The sequence below is a fragment of the Microtus pennsylvanicus genome, chromosome 1 (assembly GCF_037038515.1).
Source record: "Microtus pennsylvanicus isolate mMicPen1 chromosome 1, mMicPen1.hap1, whole genome shotgun sequence".
In the NCBI taxonomy this organism is placed as follows: domain Eukaryota; kingdom Metazoa; phylum Chordata; class Mammalia; order Rodentia; family Cricetidae; genus Microtus; species Microtus pennsylvanicus.
Genome location: NC_134579.1, coordinates 187,239,906 through 187,263,639, shown reverse-complemented (window position 1 = coordinate 187,263,639; position 23,734 = coordinate 187,239,906). Strand labels below are relative to the sequence as shown.

General features: G+C 41.1%; 1 protein-coding gene across 1 annotated transcript in view; it reads right to left on the bottom strand.

The window, feature by feature from the left end:
* Nucleotides 1-786: 786 nt before the first annotated feature.
* Nucleotides 787-23,734, bottom strand: part of Tmem200a (transmembrane protein 200A) — a 77,096-nt gene continuing 54,148 nt past the window's right edge. The window contains exon 2 of the mRNA XM_075947094.1: nucleotides 787-3,956. Within this exon, the coding sequence (XP_075803209.1) occupies nucleotides 2,465-3,940 (1,476 nt within the window). The 5' untranslated portion in view covers nucleotides 3,941-3,956 and the 3' untranslated portion in view covers nucleotides 787-2,464. The remainder of the gene's footprint in view (nucleotides 3,957-23,734) is intronic.

The window sequence follows — 23,734 nt, the reverse complement described above, 5'->3', positions numbered from 1 at the left end:
TCAATTTTTAGTGTTAGAATGGTCCAATGTGTGATATTTTCTCATCACAGTGCTAGAAAACTTGTCCACTGCAGTTAGACTACAGGCCTAGAAGCCATCTAGGCTGGAAGCAGCTAACCATGTCCAAGTTCCTGGGCCTTCTCATAGGCAGAAATGAAAGTTCGAAATTTTTTTTCAGTATTTATAAAAGCATGGGAGTCCTATACAAAATATGAAATGAGCAGTCTTCCTGGTTGGAAAGATGCCAAGTTAATATAGCAGCTGAGCTGTCTCATGCTAATAGTGACATATGAGTCTGATTAATTTAAATGTGAAGACTATTTATCATTTAATAAGTTGATTTATTTGGTAAATAAAAACTTGAGGTTTTTTTTTTTTATGACAAGACCATTAGGCCTGAAGCGTTACATTCTCTTCTGAGTTGTTTTATTTAGATCTTCCAAGAGCCACACTGCCCAATCCTCTCCATATTTCTCTACCACTTTATGGGGTACAGAAATGCAAATGATGTCATGTGTCATCCCAGGCATGCTGGGAACCACTGTGCTGAAATCAGGGAGTCCTACTAACATTTGTGTGCTGTATGTGGGTATTGATTATTGTTATGGGAAGTCAATATAAGTATGATGAAAACCATCTCAAGATAACAAAGTATGAAAATAACCTATTAAAAAGATCACCTGGGTGTCTCTTTAACCAACAAAAGCAATATTAAAACAGTCAGTGCACTCATGTACCACAATATTAAATGCCATCGAGAGAGTACAGCAAAAAGTTTGCAATACATTTTTAAGCAGAAATTACATTTTATTTAAAAATAATAGCAAAGGTATGAAGAACACACACTTCTATGAATAACAGAAGTTTACTAAATGTTTTTATAGTAAAATATTGAGCTCAGTCTATTATAACACAAAGGCTTGAGGTTCTACGAAGCAGGGGTACCTCTCAAGAAAGAAGGTGTCTGTGTAAATACAGGGTGGAATTCTGGGGCACCACTCTTACAAATGTACCCCTTTTTGCTCTTTCTAGCAACAGCAATAGGAATGTTCAGAAATGTTTAAGCTTTGGGGAAAAACCAGTAAAATTTCCTGAGTATTCCATTTGACATTTAAATTTTATGTGTATAAGTGCCTATGTGTATATATGTTCACCATACGCATGCCTGGTGCTCACTGAAGCCAGAAGAGGGTGTTAGGTTCCCCTGAAACTGGAGTTACAAATGACTGTGAGCCACCCATGTGGGTGCTAGGAATGAAATCGAGGTTCTCTGCAAGAGCAGCAGACGCTCTTCACTGCCGAGCCGCCCTGCTAGGACCCCACTAAACAATTCTTAACACGGTCTTACCTTCCTCGAAAATGTGAAAAATGTCTGATGGAAACACCTGCTTTAGTTTTACTAAATACTAAAGTATTTATTATACTTAGTAGAGCTGATAAGTTAATATATTTGAGAACCACAACCCTAAAACTTTCATCAAGGTCTTTGGAGATAGCATAAGGTTTTCCATCACAAGGTTAATTACAAGGCAGTTTATCGAGTGATAGCGGTGTGTAGAGATATGAAGACGTGCCGCAGTTAGCTGTTTTCCAAATAATAATAAAAAAAATTGGAGAATATAAGGCTATGGGAATGAGTGAACCCTCGACAACCGCAGACGGCTGGAGAAGGTTAGATACTGGCAAATAGGATCTACTTTCCTTAGGCAGCATTTTCTCTGCATGTATCAAGACAGAAATTCTACAAACTACATTGATTCATTCAATTTTCAAATTGGTTTACAGAGAAATGTTGATTCTGAGGTTATAACGTTACAACTAATAGCTTTTTGGCATCTATCCCTAAACCATGGCCTTCTTTTCTAGGCCATCTTTTTTTTTCCATTAAAATATCACTTTAACAGAACTGATGTTGAAAAAGGATATACTGCCCACAGAGTTCAGAGGAAGGTTCACAACAGATGGAATAGAAATTTGTTCTCGTTTTAAGTAACACAAGCAATCCCATATAAAACAATAATTCAGAAAAAAAATCACATCTTAAGATTGCACTCACCCTCGCTTATAAATACATCTATTGAGTATCTGACCTGAATGGAACACTTCTTGTCCACACTTTGGTACCCTACACATTCTACACTGGCCACTTCATTCTATGAAGATGATAATCAGCGCTGGATTTAAAAGTAAAGCCAAATTCTTAATATGAATGCAGGTATTTTGTCTTCACGTCAACAAAAGAAACCATGCTTTCAAAGAGTGAGAAAACAGAATCCCACGTGATAATCTACAGTATTGCAGGGAAAGGAACCCATACATACAGCCATCTTCATTACAGAATTAACCAGCCATTTCTAACACACTATCATTTGAATTTAAAAGGCTTACAACCAATGCTTTAAGAAGGAAAACACTGGTAAAAATAGTATATATATCTCCTTGGAAGATGATCTATTATTAAACACTAAAACCTTGTTTCAGAAGTTCCCCGCTTCAAGTTGTTACTCAAAAACTCATCGTGCTCAAAGCTCAGGTTGTTATGGGATCTTGATATCATAAGAAGTTTCTCTTTGTTAGTAAAGTCTTTTTTGATCGCTGTTTGGGGAACCAGCAACCGATCCATTGGGTCCTCTTTGTTCTCCAGTTTCATATACCCTTTGCTGTTACTTCGATCCAGCCGAGGCCAACTCGGGTGTTTTCTTTGTTCTGCCTGCACTGTGAGTGTGGAGGGCCCCCGTTCTAAGTCTAGGGATTTGGAGTGAGAGGAGAGAAAATGTAAGGATGTATTGGATCCAAACTGTCTTCTAGCAGCTCCAGGAGATAAGAGCTGCCCAGTCCCAGGTCCCAGGGCCACAGAGGACTTGTATTGACTCGATAGGGACTCCCCAACTGAATTGTTCCTTGGGAGTAATGTGCTGGAGGCTTGGAAGGACTCACCAGTGCCAGGCATTGGGACCATCAGAGAATCCATTGAAAGATTCCTGGACCTGCTTTTGAGGTTGTCTGCCACCTCCGTGATGCTATCTATGCTGGGTTCATCAATGACACAGTTATTAAGTTTGATCACAGGCAGCGTAAAAGCACTGATGGATGATGAGACAATCGATTTGGTGTCACACTTCTTGGTGCTGCTGGCCTTGTCATCCGTGGTCTTGGATGGAGGCGGATAAAGGCCAAAGACAGAGACTGCGCTGTCAGATAGCAGAGGCGGCATGAGGTGCCCCAGGGTCTTATTTTCACTCAACATCAGCTCGTCCTCCTCCACCGAGCTGTCCACACGAAAGCTGTTCCGCATCCCTGAGAAGGAGGCCAAGGTGGTGGCTGCCAGCCTGGATGCACAGGGGCTGCCGTTCTGCTTCACTTCCGCATCTCCCAGCAAGCCCGCATACAGGCCATTGGCCTGCTTCTGCTCCTTGAGTCTCAGTGTGTGGATGTCAATGACTGTGGAGTAGATATCCCTCATGTGGATGATTTTGGTTTCTTTGTCGCGGTTCTCGTGAAGGATGGCGTTGGCACAGATGAAAATGAAGATGCCGATGCCCATGGTGAACGGGCCAAGCATCTTCATCTTGTCAGAGTGTAGATGCCGCTCAAAGAAGCGCACCACCACACCGCCCTGGTTCCGAACCACCTGTGTCTCATTGGTGGACAGAGTGGTCTCCGCGTCGATGAAATGCTCCTTCTGGGGCCAGTAGCCAAGGACTGCCATGGCGATCCCTATGATGGACACCATCACTCCGAGAATGAGGAAAAAGCCGGATGGAGAATAAAGCCGGATTTTCCCACGAACCACCACGACGTCAGCTCGCGGGCGCCTGCGCACTGGTTTCTGGTCCTGAGCAGCAGGCGCTGGGCTGAGGTTGACATGTTGCTGGGACCTGGCAGAGTCCTGCCGCTTCAGGGCCGCCAGACCGGTGATGACTCCCCCAGTGGCTATCATCGCTTCCTCTTGTACTCTGAAAAGAAAGGAAAAACAGTGATCCATTGGTGTGTCTGGGGAGGCTTTGCAAGTCAGTTTGAATACCGTTTAGCCAGGACTTTGACTGCTAATTGTTCCACGTCATAAAGACAGAAGAATAACTTTTAATTTTTACAGTTTGGGAAAGGGTTGTGTTGGCAGAGTAATGTGAATTTCTGGGGATTCTCATCTTTCTTCTTCTTGTAGTAACGCCATGTGAGCTCAAGAAATATTTTGTTTCTGTTTAAATAATTTTGTTACCTAATATGTTAAGCTTCCCCTTGGTCACAAGACACCCCAACCCCCAGGCACACACCTTTTCATCATTATTTAGGTCATTTTCAAGAAATGGGGTCTTGGGTAGGAAGACAGGTCAGTTGGTAGTGTCTGCCTTGCAAACATAAGAAACTAAATTCAGTTCCCTCCCCCACCTCCTCAGATCTGGAAGTGGTGGCACACACACACACACACACACACACACACACACACACCACAGAATACTGCTCAGGCCAAAAGCAATTCTCAGACTTACCAAAAGAAAACATTCCAAGTAACCATGGTGAAAAATCACCCACAAACCCTTCCTGACAAGCAAACAAACAACACCCCCCCCAAAAAAAAGCCTTTTAGTGTGTCTTTAAATTTTTATCTTCCTTATCTCTCTGCTCCCCTGGATTTCTTTGGCCTCTTTTTCTGTCTAATCCCTCCCTTCCTAAGTCTCCCTGTCTCTACACTGACCTTGCTATGTTCAATTTTGGCTTTTCTTCCACCACAGAGTAAATCGTTACCCCTAGAGTCCTGCCCTTGGCTACTTGTCTTGACTCTCCCTTGGCATGCATATCCATTCCCACATCTTCCACAATGGCCTTTAGGCTGATGAGTCCCCAGTCTGTATTTCAGACCTTAGCTTGAATTGGATTTCACATTTTCAGCTGCCCCCTGGGGAACACATTCATAGCTACATGACGCTGGCATAGCTGAACTCACACCTACCATGCACGTGGCCCCGTTGTCACACCTGGCTTTTTCGTGGAACCATTCCTTACTCTTGGCCCTGTATGATCACTTATTTCCTCCCACCTTTCAACTAGGCTCTAAATCATAGAAATTTCATGACTCATGGCATCTCAGTTCCACCTCTGTATTACGATCCCATTCTTCCCAGACATGCACAGCTATATTAACTATCATTGAGTAAGCTTTCAACTGCTCTCCGGGATTTGGGCTCTTTTTCCTGTATCCGCTAGTTTCCATGAAGATGGCAGATTATCCCATGGTATACCTTTGTAAGGTAAAATAGTGGGAGAAACAGACTTTACTGCTTACAGATTAATCTGGAATTTCAGTCCCTACGGGTTTAGTCTCTCGGTTCCTTTTAGCATACACACAACTGAAACCTGACCAATATTTCCTGTTTCTCGTTTATACTCTATGTCATGTTATTTCTGTGACTGTTAAGAATGTTTTAGCCAACCGAGTGAAGTAGTGCATGCCTTTGATACCAGCATCTGGGAGGCAGAGGTAGGTGAAATTCTGAGTTCAAGGGTCAACTTTGTCTATAGAACAAATCCCAGGATGGCCAGGGCTACACAGAGAGACTGTGTCTTGGAAACAACAGCAAAAGAATGTTTCAGGAGGACCACGTGGACCTAACTCCCATTGGCTCCTGCCTTTGCATACTGACTTCTGGTTAATCATATGCTCCACCGCCTTTATGATGTCCTTCAGCTGACTAGACTCCCATATCCCACACAAGGTTAATTCCTCAAAGCATTTAAACAGCTTTCTAGGGCACTTGATATATATATATATATATATATATATATATATATATATATATATATAGTCTGAATTCTCCATGCCTTGTGGTCATATTCAGTTTTAATTGACACTCTTATTATTCACTATAGAACCTTACACAAAGACACTCACTGTTCAAGAAATAGTTGCCAACATGATGAACAAAAAGTGAGCCTTTCCCCAGAATTTTTACAAAATTTTAAAGAAGAAACAACACACAAACAAAAAGCAGCGCTTTGTAAGTTGGTAAAATTTCTGTCTTGTTTTATAATAAAGAGTCATCATATGACCAACTTTAGTTGGGTATTTTGAGATTCTATCAGTCTTGAGAAGTTTCTGAAAGGCATCCAATTTCATCTTCCAGGAGAGAGATGTCCTTTTGACTTACTTATGATTTCTGAGTTGTTCTTAAATAACAGGGTGGTGGACGGTGTGTACTATTTTAGTGACCTGGCAAGGAGACCCAGCTTGCAGAGAAATTATAACTGGGATTAAGGTAGTTTAATGTTGAGAGAACAAACAAGCGCATAACACATTATTCTAGTCTATGAGATTTATCAAAGTATACATACTAAGCTTAGACCCGCCCCCAAACCTTGGCTAAAATAATTTAGTGTCAACCTCTGTTTTCTGAAACCCAAGCTAGTTCCAAGTATTTGAAGGAAATGCTTAGTGTAGCTTGCAGACATCTAGCCTAGCTATTTCCATATGGCAATCTAAGGAAACAGTCGGAAATCTTTTCGAATAGATGGATTTAAGAGAGGAACAGAAATGAGTGTGCATGACTGTCTATACGGCAACCATAGTGAGCTGCATTCCCAAGAGGTGTCCTGGTCTTTGCCACTTGTGAAAAGAGTTCACTGGCACCATCGTCTTCCCCTTCCTGAGGATGGTTGGGAAATGGGGCTGAAAGAGAGAAAATATTCTAAGAAGGAGATAGGAATACAGAAAGATGGGGAATAAAGAAGAATGACTCGGCTTCCACGTGAGCAAGCAAAGCGAGCATCCTAGGTTAGGAGGAAAAAGAAAGGAAGCCAATGTATAGAAAGCCAAACCAAAAGCTTCTAGAGCAGGTTGGAAAGAGAAAAAACTTGGTGGCTGTGGTAGAGATCATATCATAACCAAAGTCAATCTGCCTTGGTCAGGACTAAACAGGGACAAAAAGATCCCAAGGAACAGCAAATCAACGTTTGGTGACAGTCCCCCCTCCCCCGCCATTTAACTTGATTCAAAGCATTCCCACACTGCATGACCCTGTCTCAACACTCAAGAGATCCAAACTAGACCCCAGGGGAAAAGCATAGAAGCAAATTTAGTCACTGCTTCGCAGAGCTTGAAACCTAATGGAAGAGCTAATAGACCAGAGGCAATCAGCAGGAGGTCACTCTGGAATGGAAGTTTCAATTACAAAACGCTTTGCACCTGGCTGCATACGGGAGACAGTGTCTCACATCTATCACTGCGAGAAATCAGGTTAGCGTCATTTCAGGTGGTATGGAGAAAAGCCAGCATGTGGGACAACAGAAATACGGCCTTCCCTTTGGTTCACAGCTTCCTGCTGCCACGGCAGCCACTATGAAGACTAGAAGAAAAAGGAGAGTTGGGCCTCGGGACACGGCATAGGCCTTTGTTAATGTTTCACTCCCTTGGGCATCTTCAAAGGAGGTGCTCTAAGACATGAATACCAGAGTCGTTCATTACTTTAGGAAAATCAACGTCTACCACTAGATGGATGGAGCTGTTGTTGGAGACAGACTGCAAGATGATGCTAGGGCTGTTCCACTATGTAAGCTGAGACCCCGGGTGAATTTACAGGTATCCCCATCTTTCAACTACAATGCCAACTGGCATTTGGTGTTCAGCAAATGTAAAAAAAAAAAACCAAAACAAAACAAAACAAAAGCCACCTTAAATCTTCAGCTTTTCTGTCCTACACTTATACACGTTTGCTTGCTTGTTCTTGTTTTTTGAGACAGGGTTTCTCTGGGTAGCCCTGGCTGTCCTAAACTTGCTCTGTAGACCCAGTTAGCCATGAACTCAGAGATAGATGCCTTCTGACTGCTAGGATTAAAGATGTGTACCACCATGACCAGATTTAAATAAATGTTTGAAAATTTACATTACAGAGAGCTTAGGTAACTTGCCTAGGGTCGTACAGAGCTGATACTTTCATACACTGGGGATTAGCATTCCATCTGAGAATGTTTCCCCGTATTTTTTTTTTCTTATCCTAATTTGGTTTCCCATAATATTTAAAGGATGCTGTTTTCTCGTAACTATTACTGGAGCAAGTCATTGTACTTCTCAAATTACAACCTGAGAAAAGCTATAGAGGAGGTGCAAGACTGAATGGGTGACTGTGGCTGAGCATCAGCCTCTTGCGCTTGTGCAGATCCCTCCAGTATCTCCAGCATCTCCAGCATCATCTCCAGTGTCTCCAGCATCTCCAGCATCTTCAGCATCTTTAGCATCTTCAGCATCCAGTTATGGCCCCAAGAGACCACTCCCCTTTCCTGCTCCTCATTTTTAGTATTAACCATTTTTGTCAGAGCCATGATGGGACTCATTTCCTCTGTGATGATTAATAATATTGGCAGGATCTCTTGTTTTAATATTAATATTATTAATATTGACAGAATCTATTTAGGAATCACCTAGAAGACAAACCTCCAGCCATGTTTGTGACAGAGTTAGCTGAGGTAGGAGGACTCACTGCAAATGGCGAGTAGCACTATTCCATGGTCTGGAGCCAAGAACTGAATAAAGAAGGGGGAGAACGCTGAGAGCCACCATTCATTGTCCTCTGCTTCCTTATAGCAGCTGTGCTGTGAACATTGCCTCTCTCTGCTGCCACTGTGACTGTGCCCTTGAACTGCAAGGCAAAATAAGCCTTCTTGAGCTTAGGTTTATTTTCTTGGGTATTTTGCCAAAGTGACAAAAACCCCAACACATCATCAACGATCCAAACAGAGAATGTTGAGACACTGAATTTCATTTTATCCTGAGCATAGAGTTTGTATGTAATTCTTCTAGACCTAGAGTGCGTTTCCCAAAACTCTGTTGTTCTTCCAAATTTATATGCACCTGCAAATCTCGTCCATCCAAGTTCCAAAAGCAGGCAACACAGGGAAGCTGAAGAACACGTGGAGCAAAGCCTTGTGCTCTTCTACTGGGGCCTCATATCTGTTGGGCCTTGTTGCTTAATTTAGCTACTACTCCTTGATGCGGTACAGAAATGCACATCTGGTACTGACTTGTGAGAGCAAACGTTCAAAAGAGACGACTTGGAAACATTATTATTCTACTGATAACCAAAATTTGCAAAGCAGTATAAAGTTATGGCTACTTGTGGATCATTTATTTTGTCCATTCCCAGTGGTCATAAACCAGTCACAATTTTATTAGTACAGGCATCTAGATTACCAGTGTAAACTTTACAAATTAAGCCTTCATTTTCATTCTGCAATGAAGACAGTGAGGGCCACCTCTACGTCTTTACTGTCTTATGAGGATCTGACAGTCACCACAGACATCAGAACTTACTCATTGAAAGGCAATCTCATTTGCTACTTTTCTCACCAAGGAGACTAGTGGACTCTCACTTCTCTTCAAGCCCTTGGGTTTTCCAGTGTCTTAACTTGGCTTGCTTTCCTCTGAACCAGGTTCACACTACTGTTTCCACGTAGAAGCTCATTTGGTCTTTATGGAGATTTCTGTGTTAAGTACCATGTGCTAAAAAAAAAAATACCATGTGCTACACTGCACTACACAAAAGCCATTATAATCATCTTTGTGCTCATCTTCTTCTGGTCTTGTCTATAAAATTTTAAAACCTTTTTGTTTTCCTTCACACACATGCGCACACACGCGTGCGCGCACACACACACACATAGACCACACACTTCCCCCCCCCCCAGGCTAAGCATGTTTTGTAATATGCTTTTGCAGCACTAATCCACACCAGAGTTCAGTATTCTCATGCTTCTGAACATCTGTTTTTTCCTGCATTGGTTCTTTTAAGACCGCATTAGTCTACCATTCTCAGCAGACCATGCTGCTATATAACACATGTGGTTCCACAGGCGTGCACACACATTGAACTCAGACAGTCACAGCTAAACAGACCTGCAGAATTGAGAGACTTTAGAAGCTTTTCAATCGAAATATTCTTTATAAATAACTAAAGACGAGGAATGACGCCTAGGTCAAACACCAGGTTAGCAGAAAGAGGAGGGTTGGAATATAAGCTCTTAGAACCATGGTTCAAGGCTGCTTCTTGCCTTTCTATGTGGCTTTCTGTGGTTTTGCATGCTAACTGAGTGCCTCACAGAGTGACAGGAACGCACTCAATGATTCTCAAATATGATTGAAAAGTGGGTAGCAACAGGGATACAAAATTAATAAAATCCAGTCTCCTGAGAAGGAATAGGAAGCCTTGTGGAACGAAGTGAACTGTCTTCTGAGGCAGCAACGTGGCAGTGTTCGTTCACAGCCTCTGGAGGAATCAGGGTGGCTTTTAGGAGGCAGTGGCAGTTAGTGGCGGCTTTGGCACACCAGCAAGACCTGTCCATGCAGATAGAATCTAATTCTTCCTTACACGTGGGCCTTACCCTAAGATTTTCATCATCTCACTTGAAGTATGCCTATTATTTCCAATATAATTGACATCATTCTAGTCATATATTTGGATTCTTATTCTTGTTTAGGGCTTAAAAATTACCAAAATGAAAGACTATCTGCCAAAGGGAAGTAAAAATTAATCTATGCCTTCAGGACCAAACACATTACATAAAACTCCATGTGGTACCACAAATGAGACAGATGGAAATATTTTCTGTTCAAGCTACAACAGTTTTTGGACTTTCTTCCCAGTAGAAACATTTCAAATTTTGAGTCTCTCTCTCTCTCTCTCTCTCTCTCTCTCTGTCTCTCTCTCTCTCTCTTTCTCTCTCTCTCTCTCTTTATGAACCTATGTTCTTACCAGAGTTGAAAGGGAAAGTTCCTATAGGTGACTAGCAGTTCAGTCAGACTGAGTTCAAAACCTAATAGGCTACAATATAAGTCCTCTTTCCATGTACACACCAGTGGTTTTGGATGTGGATGCTAGACTCTGAGTGTCCTTCTTACATCACTGGTTAGTCATGAGCATCCTCAAAACCCACATAAAAGAGGAGAGAATTAACTCTTACAAATTGTCCTCTGATGCCTATATGCACACACATGCACGTGTATGTACACACACACACACGGTAAGGAAAGCAATGTAAAAGTAGTTCGGTTAATTATTCAAGTGTGGTTATTAGTAGTCTGTAGGGATTCAAGAAGCCTGGAGTCTTCTGCCTCCAGAAACAATCCATTGGTTGCAAAGAAGAGAAGAGTTTATATGAGAGCTTGTTTTCTTTTTAATTAATTTTGTTTCTTCAGATTTACAGATTTATCTTAAAAATACAATGTGAGGAGAGCTCAGCCTGTTCACCGAGTATTTGCAGGTGGATCAAGTTTATTAGGAATTCATTTAGTTCTACAGTCACCATTCTGTTGCCTTTGGGACACTAGGGTACAAAACAGACAGAATAATGAGAAAGAGGGAGCTCGGGGACACCCGTCTTAGAGAAGAAGCCATAGGGTGATATCATATGACAATCTGAAAAATGTCAGTTGTGTGTCAACAAGTTTCGCACATTCTGGAGACCTTTGCTGGTATTCGTATTATTTGGTGTAGAACACTGGAACCAGAATAAAGTCCAAGGTGTTCAGAGGATTGGCAGACTGACAATCAAGTCACCAAACGTAAAATGTAACACACTGGACCAAGTACATCTTGAGATCCCAGACAATGCAGCACAGAGAGAAAGCACTTGAAAACCTATATGCATTCTTTGTCAGCAACGGCTCCTACAGAACCGGCCAGCCTGACAAAGCACGAAACACAGGCCTGAACCAATTATGAGCTGTGTGACAATGGCCGGGAACAAATGCTCTCCAAGGACTAAATGCCATGAAGCGCTGGAACACAGAAATCTCCAGGAGACCACAAAGCAGATCCATAATGAGCTCAGAAAACACCCTGCCAGGACCCAGTGGGAGACACAGTCTGCAGGAACAAAAGGCATTAGAAGCCTGTTTTCCCCAAAGTAGAAATAGGATCCCACCCGACATCTGAGCTCTTCTAATCTGGACACTCTCTCGAGGAACCCTGTCACATTCTCCACTCACTCTCTGGACAGGAAGGTGACTTGAACTGTTAGGAAGGAAGCCACTGCTAAGGACGTTACCAATTTACCAGCATGCAGGGTGTCGGCAAAGACGGTTCATCCGAAGAACTGAGGCAATAACGAACACAGACTTCACTTTTTATCCCTCATTACAGAGCAGATATAATATCTGTCCTCAGCAGCATGGCCACCATGATTTGTGGAGCAACAGTGTAAAGAGAGACACTAATGAGTCTTAAGTTCCCGTTGGTATTGAGCATGAGAAATCCAGAACACACTAGTGATGTTATTGTCCTGAAATAAAGTCTGGAGAAAATGGTCATCTGAGCATGAGTTGCTCCACTTACTGCCACACAACTGGAGAAGACACCAGATCAGCAAGCAACACAGATGCATCCATCCTTCTGAGGATGTTGAAGGACTCACAGTCTACAGACAACCAATAAGCCGTCTTTCATCAGAGCAAATTCCCCATGCACAGTAGTATTAAAATGTACCATCCTGTATTAGGCACTAATCCTCTCATGAAATTTTCTAACCTATAATTTTTAAAGCATCAGTTTGGCTGGAGAATTTTATTCTCACCACCCCTGAGTAAGATCCAGTCAGAATTGCTCTGAAAGCAAGGAATGAATAGGTGTGAAGGGAGGCCCTGTGGAGCAATGACAAGACCCAGCTCCTCAATACTTGTAAGAAATAGTCATATATATCCCTATGACATCCCCATTCTTTCTGTACGCTTTCTATTCAGTCATGAACTGTGTGGCTTCTCTGAAAGAGCCAAGAAGTATGTCCTTCAGTGCTAAAGGAGTTTGCATACCCAAGATTAGAGAATTTTCTTTTTTCTTTCTTTCTTTCTTTCTTTCTTTCTTTCTTTCTTTCTTTCTTTCTTTCTCTCTCTCTCTCTCTCTCTCTCCCTTTCTCTCTTTCTCTCTTTCTTTCTCTCTTTCTTTCTTTCTTTCTTTCTTTCTTTCTTTCTTTCTTTCTTTCTTTCTTTCTTTCTTTCATTTTCATTTTGAGACACTGTTTCTCTGTGAAGCTCTCCTGGAGCTTACTTTGTAGACCAGACTGGCCCCAAACTCACAGAGACCTGCCTACCTCTGCCTCTTGAGTGGTGGGATTGAAGGCATGCACCACCACCACCCAGCTCAAATTACTAATTTTTATTGAATCTTGCTAAACCTGTACCTAACCATAAGGATCCATGACTTTATTACATCGCTGCAACATTTTATATTAGAATAAATGTTATTTTATATCATAGATATTTAGCATAGACCTTTTTTCTTGCCTTTTAGTTCCTATTTTCTGTGACACAATGTGTCTTCTTTACTGTCAAGCTCCTAAGGAGATGAAAATGAGGACTGTGCCCAAGTCTAAGCATGTTCAGTGTGAAGCAAGAAGCAAGCAACTCTTGGATAAGCCAATTGACTTCCTCTGCTCTTAGTCACGTTTATGGGTTTTCTGTTGGCCTCCCCAACTCAGTCCTCAGTTTTACGTTCACCTTCAAGCTAGTCCGTCAGTCCCACGTGCACTTTGACAGATAGAGACAGGCTTCTTTCAGAGAATATTCACAGCCTTGGAGCCATCCTCTCATAGTTCATGAAGCAGCTTCCTTAAGATAGAAGTCTGATCTGGAGCTGCAATGGGGGCTCCTCTATTCAACTCTTTTGTATTCATCTCATTAGAACAATGGAGCTAAGTCTAATTCTTCCTTAACTTCATGCATTGAAAGCAAATCTGTTCTACTTCCTCTGCTTCTTTTGTGCTGTTCATCACAGCTTTTTACCGCAGGAACCCACAGATGAGTCACTGCTATGAAGGAGGCTTTCTGTGAGGACCTAATGTCCAGGCAAGGTGACAAGATGTCCAGAACTTTCTTTGTTCTTTGTTCTTTGTCAGATTTCACCTGGATGTATGAATGCTTAAAAATCCTTACAGTTTATTACAATGTGTTAACTCCAACAGAAAGCAATTCTACAAATTCAACTCACTTCAACCCAAGTTTTAAACATGCCTTCAATCTTGATTTTTCCACCAAACACTAATCGGGTTATAATGATGGGGTTGTGGAATGCATACACTACTTGAATAAATACTTAGAAGTTTTTATATTCTTGATCCTCAGTGATATCCAACCCACAGATGGCCAGAACTTATAATGCTCTAAGAATTTTTTCCTATTGGCTGTAGTCAATAGGAAATTAACCCGCCATTTCTATTTGTAGTAATTGATGAATCAAATTTTTGGCTTCAGCACACACAGGCCTATGAACGCACAAGAACCTAGAAAAGCAGTCATTGACATCCCCCTATACCAAAGAACTACAAGCCAAGGGGATGTGTAATTTTATTTAGTAGCAGGAGTTGCCAAGACTTGTATTCACAATATCACTCTCAAGTTGGCTGTGCCTTCAAAATTAATTGGTTTTGAAATGGAGCTATTGACCTGGCTTCAATGTCTTTTGTATTAGAAGAAATTTACATGCTGTTGTGATAAGATATTTAGCAAAAAGCCAACTAATACACATATACACCTGTGCAACACACCACATGAACACGTATACACATCCACACACACCACATGGACATGTATATACATGCACACACACACGTAAAAATCCTGGACTAGTTTTTGTATTTTTTTTAGTAATGAGGACTCTTTTCCTACTGAAATATGCATAAGGTACTGAAGTAATACTGTTAAGCATTTCCAATTCTTGCAGAACAATTTAACTTTTATGTTTAATATATACTTTGGTATATTTGGTGAAATATACTGAATCCAACACACTAGAATCCTACACCCTCTGAATTCCTGTGGGGCAAAGCACCCAGGGTGTTCTAGATATAATGATGGAAGAAATTGTGCAGCACAGAAAGTACCAGAAGGATGCAGTTGCCTTTGAGGATGGAAAGGGCTTTTGTTTTCATATCAGGGAGGAAGAAAAACAGAAGGGATGATAAGAGCTTCCCAAGCAGGGAGGGAATACAGGGAGAATAAGCCATGAGCACAGGCCTAATTAGCTAGTCTGAATTAAAAATGGTAACAGTTTAGCCCCCAGATACGCAGCTGTTTATCAGATCTCCAAGCAGAACCCAGGATTCAGTGGTAGGGACGTCCATTTCCTTCGTGGCTCCCCACTCAGCTCTACCTGCCTTTTCAGTGAACTGTGGTAGAAGTTCATTCCCTTCAAATAAGTTGAGGACTAGCAATTGCTTAAAGGGTCATTCATATTTTCTTTAATTTTATTTATGTGTGTGAGTGTATGAGGAAGCCAGATCCCCTGGAGTTGGAGGTAGGAATGGCTGTGAGCTGCCATGTGGGTGGTGAAAACCCAAATCAAGTTTTCTGTAACAGTAGTAAGTGCTCTAAACTGCTGAGCCATCCCTTGAAAGGGTCATTTTAGGATTTATTCAGATAAAGGCGAAATAAATTTGACTAAACTGAGGCCTACATAGGAGATCAAAGTAAGGATTGTATTAATGATGACTTCCTAAAAACGATGGACTCCAGAGAGAAAGATGTCTGGGCATATCTGGGCAAATCCATTTGCTATCGGAGTCCACCGTCCCACAAGTTCAATTATTCACCCGGAGACTTTGCCGAAAGCATGCGATTTAGAAAGAAGAGTGAAAAATGAGAAATGAAACAGGAGCCTAGAATATCTTTTAGGAACTCAACATGCATTATTGTATGGAGGCTTCAGGGCAGTGAGGATGGAAAGCCTGTCCCATTTCATTAGGGATCAGAGGTGCTCCATGGTTTACTCAATGTCACAGTCATACAGGAGAAGAGTAAGGTTTCAAATCCAGATTCAGTTTTCTTAAAAGATATGCAATTCCTCTTTCATTGTAGAGCGCATCAACAGGCACCGAATTAGGGAGAGGGAGGCACAGTTCAAAGAAAACATCTAGAGAAGACAGATGAAGGGAAGGAAGAAGGGCTTAGGACTATGAATTTAGAACTCAGTGAGGAGAAGTCAGCTATTTAAGGAGAGACGTAAAAAGGGGTTATATAATGAAAGCAGTCCTAAGGATGCCTGACTGCCTCACTTAGTGCTGTGCCCTCTAAGAGTTACAACAGCTGCTGAGGAAGACAGAATAAGTTCAGCTTCTAACCCTTATTTCATGTCTATAAAATTATCAGATCTGCACGTGAGAGATTACAAAGCATCCACAAACAGCAAACACACATTCGGCCAGTGTATGGCTGGAGAATGATACTGGAGAAAGCCAAGAGATGGTGGCACCATGGGACCTCGTCAGGGCCTTATGCATCTTTGCGTGTTGAGGCACAGTTTCTGGGAGCCGTTCTCTCTATTGCTGTGGTTTGGATCATGCATCTCCAAAGCTGAGGATACTATAAATGGCTGTTGCCTCAAACTCATTGATGACATATTCATACCCAATCAATGTAGAGATTTGATTTTTGCTTTAAAAAACATTGTTTACTTATCTAACACACATACTCTCACACACAGGGGCATGCACATAGCATGGCACAGATCAGAAGACAACTTGCAAGAGATCAGTTCATGCCTTCCACCATGTAGGCCCTGGAGATTGAGCTCCTGCAAGTCAGGTTTGGTGCAAGTGCCTTACTGTGTTGAACCATCTCTGCAGCCCAAGACTTTGTTATTATTTTTAATAATTTGTTATCATATGACAAGCTTAATGTAAAAATATATTGTCTCACTTGATAGCGATGTTTATATAAAATTTTTCTTCTAACTTTCATTATTTCAACAAGTAAAAAATCATTTGAAGACAGAAAGAAATGTTCAATAAATACATTGATTGCACAGAAAAAAAAGCAGTGTGGTGAGTTATTTTGTTTATTTGAAATTCTCACTCTCTTTCTATCTCTCTCTCTCTTACACACACACACATTTGAAGAATAGAAGCCAGATATGCCCAGCTCTTTATATCCTAAAGTTGATTCTGCACTAGAAATTCCAATACCGTAACTACTGACATCCAGGACTATCGTTATAGCGAAAATATCCAGATAAGTAGACTAGAAAAGTGTTCTTTTTATCACCTAACTAAATATGATTTTAGTCTTTATGATTTACTTATTAAAGTCCCAAATAGATCACTTAGAGTGTAGCCTTTCCTGTTTTGTGCATCTTTCCTCTAAGAGTGAAATTACTTTCTTTCTACATCAAAATCAATTTAAATGCTGCAGCCTAAACGTAAAATGAATTTAGAGATTGAACCGCCCAACTAAATGACACAGTTCCTTGTATAAATTAGATGCTTTACGGCTGAAGCGACTCTTGCTCATTGATTTTCAAAAGGCAAACCAACTACTTAAATACTAGGACTATAAAAACACAGTTGTGCACCCTTTTCAAATGGTCTGCTGAATGAGTCCAAATGTCTTTGCTACAAAGGAATCAATTGTTCACTATTTTTTGAAACGCAGACTTTAAAGGATGTGTCAGTGACCCCCTTGTCTTCCTGTATCTGTTATTCTGGAATAGGGTAATTCCTACACTTAGGAATTCTTTCTTCTCATGAACCAATGCAGCATTCCCTCAGATGCAGAAACAATGGCCTTGAAACAGTGGATAAAGACCTCAGGTCATTCCAACCATTCAAAGCCACACTGAACACTGCAATGAGTGGCTATTATGAAAAGATAGAAAGACAAGTGTTGGCAAGGACGTGAAGTCAAGAGAAGCCCTGTACACTGTTGGTAAAAGTGTGAATTGGTATGGCCATTCAGGACAGCATACAGAAAATGAGGAGGAGGAGGATGAGAACCATAAAAGCAGCATCTCTTGAAAATATATCCAAGGAAAAATGACGTCAGTCGGCCACTCATTGTCCACAGCAGCCAAGGAATGGAATCAATTTAAACACCCACTGAGCTACCAATGACGAAGGATGAAGAAAACTTACCATGCACACACACAGCGGAATACAAAAGGAAAAACCTTCCATTCATGAACATATGGTCGAGCCTGAGGGACATTATGATAGGTGAAATGACACAGAAAGAAGATACTGCATAATCTCCCATATATCCAGTCTAAAAGAGCTGACTTTGTTTCAGAAAGTAGAATGGTGGTGGAGGATGTAGATGACAAAGTAGAAGGAATAGGAGGTGTGAGTCAAGAGGATAGTTTTCAAAATGCAGATGGCACTTCCTACTACATACATACCTGGAGTATAGTATGCATGCACCTGATACACAGAGTAGGCATAAAATTATATATATGTGTGTGTGTGTGTGTGTACCATATGCATGATTTCATATTTATATATAAATAAATATTATATCATATATATGATATATGTAAACCATATTGTGATATACGTGATCCTATTGATCCTGGAGACCTGATGAACAACAGCAGGAGATTAAACACTATAAGGAAAATAATGTAAGCAAGAGCCCTTTACTGTGTAAGACAACGATCTACACAACATACCATAGACTGGCTTTATGTACAAGTAGATGGGATACAGCATAATGAATTCATGCATTAATAACATAGTTAGACATCACCATTATCCAGCTTTGTACACAGTGCAGAAAAGTATGTGCTTTTCTACAGATGGCAGCGTGTTAGCTTTATTTACACCAATATCACCACTAATGGTGCAAGTAACCTGCTGCACCGTGACAAGACATGGGGCTACCACAGTGCCACTAGCTTACAGGAGATTTCATTTCACTGTGGCTCTATGAGACCACTGTCAATCAAGCATGTGGCCCATCGCTGACAAAAACTGTGATTACTTGGCACATGGCTATATACACAATCTCAGTTATAAAGCAAAGCTTAGCAAAAACTAGGACCTGAAAAAGAAACAATCACCAGGAAGCCTTGACACATAAGAGGAAGAAAACAATGAACTCAAACGAATAAGGCTGCCCCAAACATATGCCTCAAGATGACAACACGGGGACAGGCTGAGAGCGCTTCAGAAATGGGAGCTCACAGGCACGGGTGTCACAAACAGGTGTCCCTTAGCTTCCACAAATGACCATTGTGACCACAAAGACTAGAGGAGGAAATAACAAGAAAACACACGAACAGAAGACTTCTGAAGGCCCGGCACCGAGAAGTCACTGAGCTTGCCCTGGTCTGAGCACAGTGCTTCTGCCTGCCATGCTTTCTTCCCACTACTTAGAAACTAAGTTCCAGACCTTGCTGGACACTGGGGACAAGACTTAAAAACAAAAAACTGAAGAGTATGTTTAACACATAGTAAATATCTGTAAGGCAATTAAAAAAATAGAATTTGAGCTCTGTTAATGGCATTCTAGCCAACAGCACTGTTTTAGAAGGCCAAGTTTTCTCCAACATATATATCTATATATGTAAATATATTTCTCATACATATGTACATATATATATTCAGGGAGATGGATATGTAAATGTAGGCAAAACTCCTTTGCCTATTCAGCTGTCTTAGCGTTTTTTCAATTTAAAATTTTAAATTTTCTTTCTTTTATGGAGAGGTATGCATGTATATACATACACATATTTCCTATTTATATATATATTTATATTTCTCTAATACATATATAGAAAAAAATATAAATATACATTGGCTATATACAAAATACATACTCATAGTGAAGATAACTGACTCCCATCGGTTACCCTCTAACCTCAGCTAACATATTTAAAGACCCTGTGGAAATATGTAACCAATCAACTATAAATCAGTCAGTGATCATGATGATTATTCCTTGTTTTGGAAAAGTCTATCCAGACCACAGATCTGTCATTTGATGATAGGTAGCCTCCTAGAGCTGTGGAATCACTCAGAGAGGGTTGGCTTGCTTTGGGCAGTGATCGTGTGGGAGTGAAGTCACCTTTGTTAAGAAAAACTTCTAATAGGACGTATATGATTTCTCATCATCTTTTTCCTGCTGCCATGGTAACCAACAACACACTGCATGGCCAAAAGCCACCCACCCCGGTTCTTGTGTTAGGGTAGCATAGAAAAGCTATTGGCCGAACGATAATGATCATAAATGAGTGAGAAAAAGATTTAGTTATTTAAGATCACTGAGATTTAGGGACTGCTCGCTACTGTGCGATGCTCGTTACTGTGCAATCCAGTCCTGACTAACCCATGTGAGTATAAATATTATTCTAGTGCCAATTGTAAACAAATGAAAGAGAAAATAAAATAACTGGGTAAAATAGAGAGGTGGGTCATGGTCTGAATGTGTGTCCTCAAAACATCTGTTGCAACTTAACCGTCGCTATGACAACTTTAAGAATGAGGCTTCCGGGACGTGACTGCCATGAAGACACCATGCTCTTTCGTAGGACTGGTGCTCCTACAGAAGAGGTTCGTACAGCAGGTGTCCCTCATGCCTTTTGTTCTCTGTCATATGAAGACCTTGGAAACCCAGAGCAGCCTTACCAGACACAAAAATCTTTGAGCATCCTCATCTTGGCCTCCCTAGCCTCTAGAAGGTGGGGTGAGAAATACATTCCTGAGACTTTTGAATCACCTGGTCTGTGATATTTTGGTACAGCGGTGAGACCTGACTAAGACAGGTGATGTCACTGGGTTTAATGTCTGATTCCATGGCTCAAAGATATAAAGGCAATTTAACTCATGAATCCACAAAGATTCCCTTTGTGACCCTGCTCTATCCTTCTTTCCATACTGCTGTGTGATAAAACCACCTGATGAGAGATGGTCCTCCCTTAAGAGATTAAACCCAGTGTGGCTCAATTTGTGACCAAAAGGAGTGTGCAAGCCTGAACCCATGCCAACACCTGTGAATTTTCACAATACCACTAACACTCTGAATTGACTAGAGGCTTTGCTCCCAACTCTTAATAGCTGTGACTCCAAAAAATTCAGTGACCTACGACTTCAGAAATTGGTTTGTAAATGGGGGATCTTGGACCTCTGCTCCTCACAGGTTGTTAGGAGTTAGGCTGAGTTTAAATGATTTGCAATAGTCCACCAGTAGAATTACTAACTTCAGCTCTGTGCTACTTGCTGAATTATGAGAGGATCTAGCAGGAGTAGGGGTCAGGATATAATAAATTTATATTCACCTTTCTAAGGATAAAACCTTCCTATTTGGTTGAGATAGATGGAAATGTTTCTAAATATAGGACTTATAATGGAATTCATTGTTCCAGGCTCCTCAAACAGTATTAAACAATGATTTAATTTTCTCTTCATGACTCAGAGTTGTTTTCCTTTGTTTTGATTCTGAATATCAGCTATGACATGGATTTCTGCAGTACCCTAAAAGCTGTGTGAAAATTCAAGATTCCTGGAGGAGCTTGTGATTAAGAACCAGGATGGAGCTTAGAAGTAGACAATGTGCTAAGCACAAGTTAGGCCCTTAGTTCAGTCGGAAGCCCCAGCATGTATGTGCATGCATGCATGCATGCATGCTCATCACACACACACACACACACACACACACACACACACACACACACCACACACACAAACACATACACATACACATACTCGTAGGCAGTGTTATTTTTCTACCACACAATGTAGTTTGTTTTTCCATGTAAGTAAAGGTCTCAGGTGCCAGGAGAAAGCAAAAATGAGTTCACCAGGTCAACACCACCTCTGGTGCTGACTGCAGCTGTCCTTGGCTGCTAAGTCTCACTTGTAGGGTCTAATTTGCTGTGGTCTGGAAAGGCAATAACCAAATAATGGATGTTGCAATTGTTAGCATTAATTACTAAATCTAGAATCTAGAATTCCCTACGAGATAGGACTCTGGGGAATTACCACAATTGCGATAATTGAGGTGGGAAGATTGCCTGTATGGGTTGGGCTGTTTCTGGCTGGTATCCTGGACAGTGTCTGTAGAGCAGTCACACGCATTCACCACTTTGTCCCTCACTATAGATGGGATGTGACCAGCTACTTCAAGTGTTTGCTGCCTTGACTCTTCTGCCACGACTCTCAGTTATATCTTTGGTGCGTGATCCAGAAGAGCCCTTTCTCCCATAAATTGCTTTCGTCAGAATATTTCCCCACAACATCAAGCAAAGAAACTAATACAGATCCTATGTGAAAATTAAGAGCATGTAAAGCAGAGGTAAACACTTTGGAAAATCATCTATTTGAGGTGTGTGTGTGTGTGTGTGTGTGTGTGTGTGTGTGGTGTGTTTATGTGTATGGTGTGCATAAGTGTATGTGGTGTTTATATGTGTGTGAGGTGTGTGCATGTGTGGTGTGTATATGTGTGTGTTGTGTGTGTCTGTGTGTGTGTGTGATGTGTGAGTGTGGCGTGTGTGATGTGTTAGTGTGTGAGTGTGTTGTGTGTGGTGTATAGTGTGTGAGTGTGCTTTATTTGGTGTGTGTATATGTGGTATGTGTGCTGTGTATATATGGTATGTGAATTTGTGTGGAGTATGAGTGTAGTGTGTGTACAAGGGTATATATATATACAGCAAATGTGAAGGTGGCATATACTAGTCGGAGGGGCTTTGGAAGTCAATTTTTACATGAGCTAGCACAGTGAAGACAGGGAGCAACAGATGTGCCAGGACTCAAGCAAAGGCATGCTGGATCTAAAGAGATGAGAGAACCCAATGGACTCGGGTGGTTGGGGAGGGGGGAAGTAAGGGGAAGACCCCTAAGGTCATAGTAAGGGTTTTGAACTCTACTTCAGAGACATTATGAGCAGGCAATACACACAGCTGGAGAAGATGAGATTTGCATTTTTTGTAAAAATCCTGCTGTTTTTCTGGTATGGTGGTGCATTCCTTTAATCTCAGCATTCCTGAAACAGAGGCAGGCAGACCAATGAGTCTGAGGCTACCCTGTTCTATAGAGCTAATTCCAGGACAGCCAAGGCTACACAGAAAAACCCAGTCTGAAAAAAATGGAGGAGGAAGAAGAGGAGGAGGAAGAATGATAATGATAATAGCAATAATAATAATATGAAGACGAAGGAGGAGAAGGAGGAGGAGGAGGAGAAGAAGAAGAAGAAGAAGAAGAAGAAGAAGAAGAAGAAGAAGAAGAAGAAGAAGAAGAAGAAGAGAAGAAGAAGAAGAAGAAGAAGAAGAAGAAGAAGAAGAAGAAGAAGAAGAAGAAGAAGAAGAAGAGAAGAAGAAGAAGAAGAAGAAGAAGAAGAAGAAGAAGAAGAAGAAGAAGAAGAAGAAGAAGAAGAAGAAGAAGAAGAAGAAGAAGAAGAAGAAGAAGAAGAAGAAGAAAAGATCCTGCTACTGTATGGGATGGGGAGGCAGCAGTATGGTCTTCTTACAAGGACTATTCCCAAGCCTCTCCATTAATCCAGGCATGAGAGATGAAGCAGGCAGTTAGTCATGAGGGAAAGGAGAGTAGAAAGAACACAGCTATTTAGAACACAAAGTAAAAAGACCTTGACATTAAATATGAATGGTCAGATAGGGGAGGCAGTCAAGATAATGCCAAGGCTTTAGTAACTGGAGGATAAGGGCTTGTTTACTGAAATATGAACAAAAATAAGCAATTGGAGAAGCTTGGTTTTGAATGCTTTTGGTCCTCACATTATTAGAGATTTTCTGAAAACTAACCATATATACATAGACATACACTCAGAACAAACCTGTGATCAAAAGATAAGCATTTAATCTACTGATAAGAAAACTTGTTCCTTAATGATTGCAAACCAAAATCATGTTGATTTTCTTAGTGAAACGCAATCTTTAAAGATCTTTGATTCTGCACCCTGGTGTTAAAAGCTGACTGATGAACGAATACATATTCTCTTATAGCATTGCTTATTATGTAACTTGAAGGAGCACTG